This window comes from Giraffa tippelskirchi, chromosome 5 (assembly GCF_054371585.1).
Source record: "Giraffa tippelskirchi isolate mGirTip1 chromosome 5, T2T-mGirTip1v1.2.pri, whole genome shotgun sequence".
Lineage (NCBI taxonomy): Eukaryota > Metazoa > Chordata > Mammalia > Artiodactyla > Giraffidae > Giraffa > Giraffa tippelskirchi.
Window position 1 is genome coordinate 112,861,488 of NC_137279.1, and position 8,105 is coordinate 112,869,592.

General features: G+C 49.2%; 1 protein-coding gene across 2 annotated transcripts; it reads right to left on the reverse strand.

Annotated features, from left to right (window-relative positions):
- Positions 1–1,239: 1,239 nt before the first annotated feature.
- Positions 1,240–7,345, reverse strand: LOC145505342 (glutathione S-transferase Mu 1-like). 2 transcript variants are annotated; one of them, XM_081487062.1, is made up of 8 exons: positions 7,203–7,345; positions 6,959–7,034; positions 6,466–6,530; positions 6,083–6,164; positions 5,883–5,983; positions 4,677–4,772; positions 4,479–4,589; positions 1,240–1,765 (listed from the first exon to the last, which is right to left on the reverse strand). In XM_081487062.1, the coding sequence occupies exons 1-8, from the start codon at positions 7,236–7,238 to the stop codon at positions 1,676–1,678; spliced, it is 657 nt and encodes a 218-aa protein (XP_081343188.1). In that variant the 5' UTR covers positions 7,239–7,345; the 3' UTR covers positions 1,240–1,675. The 2 variants fall into 2 exon arrangements, with proteins under 2 accessions (XP_081343188.1, XP_081343189.1); XM_081487063.1 differs by lacking the exon at positions 4,479–4,589 and having other exon boundaries at positions 7,203–7,278.
- Between the last annotated feature and the right edge of the window lie 760 nt (positions 7,346–8,105).

Consider the following 8,105-nt stretch of genomic DNA (forward strand, 5'->3'; position numbering starts at 1 on the left):
TGTTCCACCAGCAGTGAGTGATGCTTCCAGTTACTGCACATATTTGTGAACAATTGTTGGTCCTTTTAATTTTAGACTGTGTGGGTATATAATTGGATTAACTGTGTTCATAACTTCCCCAAATCCAATATTGTTGGCCACCTTTTCATACGCTTACTGGCCTTTTGGATATCCTCTTTTGTAATGCCCAATCAAGACTTGGGCCTTGGAGTTCCCTAGTGTTTAGGATTCTGGGCTTTCAATGCCCGGGCCTGGGTTCAACCTCTGGTTGGGAACCTGGGGTCCTACAAGCCACATGATGGGGCCAAAAATACCACTTAGGCCTTCTTTTCATTGGTTATATTTTCAGCTAAATATTTTTGGATAAAGGTCCTTTGTGATTTGAAACATTTTCTCCCAACTGAGCCTTGACTGGATACTAGACCCCAAAATAAACAACTATTTATGGTAGCATGGTCTGAGAACTCCTGAGGTCCTAGAAACTTTCTCTTAAGCAGACCACTGGACAGTGTGATTTGAAATTACTTCCAGAGGTTGCAAAGCAGAGTGATGAATGGTGCCTAATGAAAAGGAGACCAGGAAACTTAGTATACTTATAGAAGGGTGTGAAGTAGGAACACAACAGCCCCAAGATCTCTATATAGACTCTGGACTTGGATAACTCACACTGGCAAGAACTGAAAAGCAAGTGCCTTAAGTTAAATATATATATATCCATCAGATATTCAAGAGAGACTGGCATCACCCTTCCCGTGAACAAAGCTTAATTCTAGATGTGTCTAATTGCATCAGAGGCCTGAAAGTCTTTATCCTGGGATCGTATAACCAACAAAATCGTTACTTCAGTGTACACTAGCAACACATCTTCAGATACGCGAGGACTAAAGAAATTTACCTCCTGGGTAGCTAAGAAAATGAGGAAGTAACCTAGAAAGAAGCTCCTGAATAACAGCTGCGCAGCAGCCAACAGAGGATGCCTGAGCTCTTAAAAAGGAGGAGGAATGGATGAGAGATGGATGCTGAGGAGGAGGCTTCCCTTCTATTAATAGAAAGAGCCCTCTGAACTCCTGCTCTGAGGGCCTCAGAAATGGGAACAAGAAGTCTCAGAACATCTTCCTGCCAGACAGGGACCCCATGCACCCAGCCACTACCAGCGTCACCTCTCCATCCCTAGGAAGCAGCAAGGCCGGTTAGATAGTTCAGATGGTCAGGAGGAAAAAGGATAAGACATAGCAGGTGTGCTTAAGGCTTTATTGGTGATCAGCAGGGCTGGGCAGGGCTCAGGCTGGGAGAGCAAGTCCTGCACACTAGGCCTGTCCTGGTCTTCAGGGCAGTGCTGGGGGCTCAGGCCTCAGCTCTCCAAGCCAGGGGTCTGGTCAGGCTACTCACAGCAGGAGGGAAAAAAAAAACATGGAAAGGAAGGATGATCTAGTTGGTTTAGAGCAGAAAGGATAATGTCAGGGGGTACCTTCACTGAAGAAGACGGGGGTGCTATAGAGCTTAGAGATCCTGGATGAATGGAGTTGGGAAAGAGTTGGGGCGAAATAAGGCCTAAGTGCGACACATGGAAAGAAAGAAGGAGAAAACAAGACATCTGGTCCTGGGGTGCAGGAAGCTCCAGCTGTTCTCCACACACAGCACTGGCTCCTCGCTTCATCTCCTGCTGTCCAGAGCACTACTTGTTGCCCCACACGGCTCTCTTTGAAAACACAGGGTATGGGAGAAAGCGGCTGGACTTCATGTAGGCAGAGATCCTCTTCAGGCCCTGAGGGTGGGAAAAAGGTCAGGCCTCAGATCTGCTGCCCCACTGGGGCTCACGCAGTTCTACTCCATACTCTGAGTTGGGACCCTGGTCCAACCCTTCCTTGTGGGGTGAAGCAATCAGCAAAAACCAATCTTCCTAGGGTCCCTAGTTCTGATAAGTTACCTCTTCAATTTCCTGTCGCCAATGTGGTATCTTACTAAGACCTGCCACACATGGAGAACATGCTGTGTTAGCTGCTGTATATACCCAGAGATGAGACTACACAGCCATCCCTCATTCCAGTCCACTTCTAATTACTGTGATTCGCACATTTTGTGTAGTTGACAACTTGAAGCTTTGTGTCAACCATCATTAAGCAAGTCAACTGATGCCGTTTTTCCACATTTGCTCACTTTCTGTCTCTGTGTCATCTTTGGTGATTTTCCCAATATTTCTACTTTTTCATTATGATTATGTTTGTTATACGGCAAAAAAATCAAACTCATTTAAGATTCATATGATGGTCTCAGTATTTTTCAGTAAGAAAGTTTCAGTTTTTTGTTTGTTTGTTTGGTCAAGTTGTGTAGCATCTTAGATTCCAGAGCAGGGATCAAACCCAAGCGCCTGGCAGTGAAAGCATGGAGTCCTAACCACTGGACTGCCAGACAATTAATGCCCAGCAATAAAGGATATTTAAATTAAGGTAAGTATATATATAAGATATACTGCTATAGCACATTTTACAGGCTACAGTATACTATAAACAACTTTCACATGCCCTGAGAAATCAGAAAAGCTATGTGACTTGCTTCACTGTACTGTGGGCATCTAGACCCAAACCCTCAATACATCAGGGAGGGTTGCACCTGCACGTCTCTATAGTGGGCAATTTCCTTCCCTCTCTTTCCCTCTTCCAGTTAGTTACTCGTGATTCTGTCTCAGAGACAGGATCGTACATTCATTTTAAGTTACATTCACTGATCTGACCCTCTCCCCTGTATGAGTCACTGTATCAGGCCCAGAGGGGATGCAGAAGTCACACAGTCCTGGCGCCCAGCCTCTGGGGCTCAGTGTAGCTGGAGAACTATAGGAACTCTGAGGTATATCTGAGAACCTCCACAGAAGTATCCTAAGATTGGTTCTAGTGTCTCCATATGTGAGTGGAAACACGATTACAGAGGTTAAGCACCTTCCTCATGTTCAAGCCACTAATAAGTGATAGCATGGAACACAACCTGGCTCTCTCTCCAACTCTGTGCTCTTGGCAAAGCACTCCCTTCCCCCATTTCCCCACAGGAGGGCTTCTCTTCCCCCTGCACACAAACCTGGTTCTTTTGCAGAGGGAGGCTCCAGGCTTTGCCCACAGAGGGACTCCCAGCACAACAAAGAGCCTCAGAAGGTACATGAGCAGCTTGCAGAAGAGACCAGATCTCACCCAATGACTCAGCAAAACCCGGAAGAAAGGTGATAGGAGGGTGTGAAGCAGTAAGACCAGGCTCTAATTATTCCTCTTAAAGGACAGAATCCAACTCCTGGCCTATGACCTGAGCCCACTCTCACTGGGCCCCGACCTACCTCATCCCCAGTCCTGCTACAGGCAACCAGGCAGTGAGACACTCAGCTGCACCTGTGCAGCATCTTCTCAGGACAGACAGTGCCCGAGAGTTCCCAGGAGTCCAAGACCTAGGGCTGCCTGTACCCCACAGCTCAGGCCCCAACAGGCCACACACTGCAGTCACATCTGTCCCCATCCTCCTTCCCAGGCACTCATCTCAACTCTTTGTTGCTCTCCAATTATTAATAGTTGACTGACGGTGACGATGAGCTGGGAAGTGAGGTCAGGCTGTGCTCCGCCAGAACCAAGGGGATTCCACCCATACCACACAGCTTTGGGGTTCCTGTAGTTCTCCAGCTGCACTGAGCCCCAGAGTTAGGACTCCAGGATTGTGGGAATTCTGCATCCCTCCTGTGCCTGACACAGTGCCTCATACAGAAGACACGGTCAGATCAGTGAATGTGACTTAAAATGAATGGACCATCCTGTCTCTCAGAGAGAATTATGAGGAACTGGAAGAAGGAAAGAGAGGGAAGGAAACTGCCTACTGCAGAGACTTGAAGATAAAATCTCCCCAAGAAGCCACCTACCTATGGAAGAAAATCCCAGAACCAATAACATTCCTGGAAATCTCGGTACAACCCCAGAGAGGTAGCCAATAGCTGCAGGGCCCTTGGGTGATCAGGAAAAAACATTATGTCTTTGACACCTAAATCACTCTTACTGTGTCTCAACTTTACTAATGCCAACCACACCCAAACTCCTGAGATTTCTGCTTCTTCCACACTTTCCAGATCTCTGAGCCCAGACAACAAAAGGACCTGAGCTTTTCTCTTCCACACAGGAAACAGAGAGCCACTGACTGCTGCCCATAGAATCCAGACACTCTGACTGGGAGCCCAGCACAGCCTGTACTGGTTCTGTGACCATCAGAAATTACTTATCCTTTTGGCTTATTCCTTGTCTGTAAGATGGAGGTGATACTTCTTTACCTTGTAGAAATAAGGCAAAGATCAAATCTGACACAATGTATGTAAAGTCCTGAGCAGAAACCCTGGCATAAACCAAGTTCTCAATAAATGCTAGTTATACTTTGTTTTAGTTTCAATTAGGAAAGCTGCAGGGAGAAGAGTGTAGAGAAAAGAGATCTATTAATAGTAGGAGGATCGGGAGAATCACCTCAAAATGAGCAATGAAGTCTTTCAGGTTTGGGAATTCATCCAGGCACTTGGGCTCAAACATGCGGTGAATGTCAAGAACGTCATAAACCAGGAAATCCACATAGGTGAGCTGCAGAAAGACAAAGCATGAATGCATACCAAACTCAGAATCTCAGGAAAATGACAGCTCTCCCTCCCCCAAAGCCATCCCACTTACCTTGTCCCCTGCAAACCAAGGCCTCTTCCCCAGAAACTCTGAGTAGAGCTTCATCTTTCCAGGGATCTCCTTCAAGTATTGAGACTTTAGTTTCTCCTGAGACACAAAACAGCTGTCACTGCCCTCAGACACAGAGTCCCGGGCAGAGCAGGCCTCCTGCGGATGTGTCTGATCCTAGCTGCCAGGTGAGCAGCCATGCCCCCGACTGAATCTGGGTTGGTGCCCAGCTGCCATTCAACCCACCTGTGTTCATCAGACTCCTGTGGGTACCACCTCCCATCTGTGAGAGGTGATGGCAAGGCAAAGGGCAAAACCACACTGTCCCTGACCCTGTCACCAGTAAGCTGCAGACACCTGCCCAGGGTCAGACAGCAGTGCTGTGAGACCTGGCAGAGCTCAGGCCTCAGACCTCAGGCTGATCAACACTAAAATAACTAGGAAAGAAGTCCTTTGTTCTAGTGTGGGAGACAGAATGGTGTGGATGCCTGGACACTTTCTGGACAGTTAGAAAGAATTGGAAGCTGAAAGGAAGGAGGAAGAGGGATACAGTCTGACCCTGGGCTGCCCACGGGACACATGTCCTGATCCCTGAGATGCCAGGGAGGAGGCACTGCTTGAACTCATAAACACCTATTTAGGATCTGAATTTCTACCCTGGGAGGCTGGACTCTATCCTAAGATTGATGGGAACTGAGTCCAAGGTTGCATTTCATGCACTGGGGGTTCTGAAGGTCACTCTTGGAGCTCTGTAGGGACTAGCTTGGTGAATCAGTAGTTCCAAGGAGTTTAAATGGCAAAAGGACCACTGTAGATGGGACCCTGTCCAACTCAGCAGGAGTGGACTCACAAAGCCAGGACTTTAACAGATTCTGACCATGTAGATATAGATCCAGCCCTGCCCCCCGGGAAAAATGGGTTTATGCCTGCGATGCTGAAGAGGAGGCATTGGGCTAACAAGGTAAATACCCTGTCTAGGAACTGAATTTCCACCTTGGGGAGTCTGGATTCTATCCTTAGATAGGAGGAAACTGAGTCAGAGCTTCTATATCCTGAATTAGAGTTATGAGAATCACTCAGGGGACTCCATATAGACCAGCTCAGTAGCTCCAAGGAGATCAAATTACAAAATGATCTGTGTAGAAGGGATAAACTAATCTAGTCTCCTTTCAAAACACATCCAGCCCAGATCGGCGGGAGGAGACTCACAAATTCAGGGCTGTAGCAGACTATAATCAAGTCATTAGCAGTGTCCGTAGCCTGGTTCTCCAACACATCCACGCGAATCTTCTCTTCCTCTGTCTCCCCACCTGTAGCCGCACAACAGAGACTCACCCTCAGTATCCCCTCCCAGCCCAGCCCAGGGCACAGGCACCTGTATCCCTGCCCCCAACCCCAGCCCCACTCACACATGTTATGCTTGCGAGCAATGTAGCGAAGGATGGCCTTGCTCTGGGTGAGCTTGTGAGCTCCATCAATTAAGTAGGGCACCTGGAAGAACAACAAGGCCAGGTCAGGTGGATCATCAGGCTCCCCTGCATCTGCTCCCTTGAGCAAGGGCAGAGATGAAACCTGGCACTCACACAGCCTGTCCCATGGCAGGCACTAAATAATATGCTATAAAATGGAGGGATGAGCTGGGACACACAGCATCATGGCAGGGCAGGGGAGAGAACCAGGAAGCTGAGAGACAGAGCAGAAGGCACGTGTTCCTGAAACCTCTAAGCCAGAAAAGGAGATGGATGGAGACACTGTCCACTCCCCCTCCCATCACCCCAGCCCCTGCACCTACATTGGGGAAGTCCAGGCCAAGCTTGAATTTTTCATTCAGCCACTGGCTTCTGTCATAGTCGGGAGCTGTGAAAAAGAAGATGCAGTGAAACAACCTCCCAGGAGTCCAACCCTCCTTTTCAGGGGACCTACAAAGGAGTCAGGGCAAGACCTCACTGGAACTGGGGGATCTGGAATCTGAACCATTAATCTCATATGGAGCTTTGAGGGGAAAAACAAACAGAAATTTCCTAAAACTACATGAGTAATCCTTACAAAGGGTTTAGGTAAGCACTAAGGGGAGCCTGTGCCAATGGCTGATACAGGACCCAGCTGTGGACTCTCATATCCTTCCTTGGAGGCCAGCTGCACCCTAAAGGGTTCGGGAAGGGGCAGGTCCCTGCTCCAGCTGGTGGAGGGCGACAGACGTGAACAACAGGGGTCAGGACATGGGACGCTTGGCACCAAACCAGCATGAGTAGGCCGAAGTCACGACATGACGAGGATGCCATTACCGTCCCCCATCGTGTACTTCTTTTCCTCATAGTTTGAGTCTGTGTACTCCAGGAGCAAGCGGATGACGTGGGCCCGCTGAGAGAGATGCCACACACAGACACACACACACACCTGGGAAGGATGCGGCGGTGCGAAGGGGCTAACCTCCAGCGAGCAGAAAACATTTCTGGCTTACTGGTCCCCAATTGCGCAGCATATCCCCGCCCGCCTGCCTCCCACCCGCCCTAGGGGACCCCCACTCACCCCGCGGATGTCCCAGTAACCCAGTGTCATTGCCATAGTCAGCGTCTATGGATCGAGTTTCCAGCTTGGCACCCTTGACTTGGAAGTTTATCCGGTGCCCAGGTCAAAGTCTTGGCGTGGCCTGGGTGAGGCCACGCCCTATCGCCTCTCTCCGCCCCGCCCCCAACCATTGCCCACCCTCCGAAGCTTCCTGGGACTCGAGGCACCCGGGACTGTTGAAGGAGGCATCTGCTCCCAGGGCAGTCGAAATAGTCCATTTTCCCCTCCAGCCTCAAAACTCGGGAGCCGAGCTCTGGACATCAGGACGCTGAGGGCAGCCTGGTATCCATCGCCAGTCCTATCTCAGCTGAATCAGGGGAATTGGTAGTGCACTCGGGAAACAAGCCTGAATCCTAACGACAGCACGAATCTTCCACCTCCTCTGCCCTCCCAGGATCACTCAGACTTGCTCCTGGGTTACCGACTTCCCTTGGGCTCTGGGAAACTCTTAACTGCCAAGTTTGGAGCTGGACTCCTCTACGTGTCACTCAAGAGTCGCTTCTTCTCCCTCCAGCGGTGTAAAACCAGCAGGGGCTCTCAGAGCCAATCTCAACATGGCTTCTCACATGGCCAATCCTAATATGTGTGTCCCTCAGACAAGCAGTTTTTCAACTAGTGAGTGGTTTTCCCTGAGGGACCCCTGCACGGGTATAGGGCTCACCTCCACCACTTCTGTAAATTTCTCACTTGCCTGAAAACTCTGTACCTGGCCAGGAGGAACTCTGTCCCTTAACTTTGGAGCTGAAAGCTCTCATACAATATCGTCACTTTTATTCAAACAAACTCTGTTAAAGTAGCTCATTGACAAAGAACACCAGGTCCCTTTTACCCAGGTCAGCCCCTACCTAAACCCCTCTCAGTGCC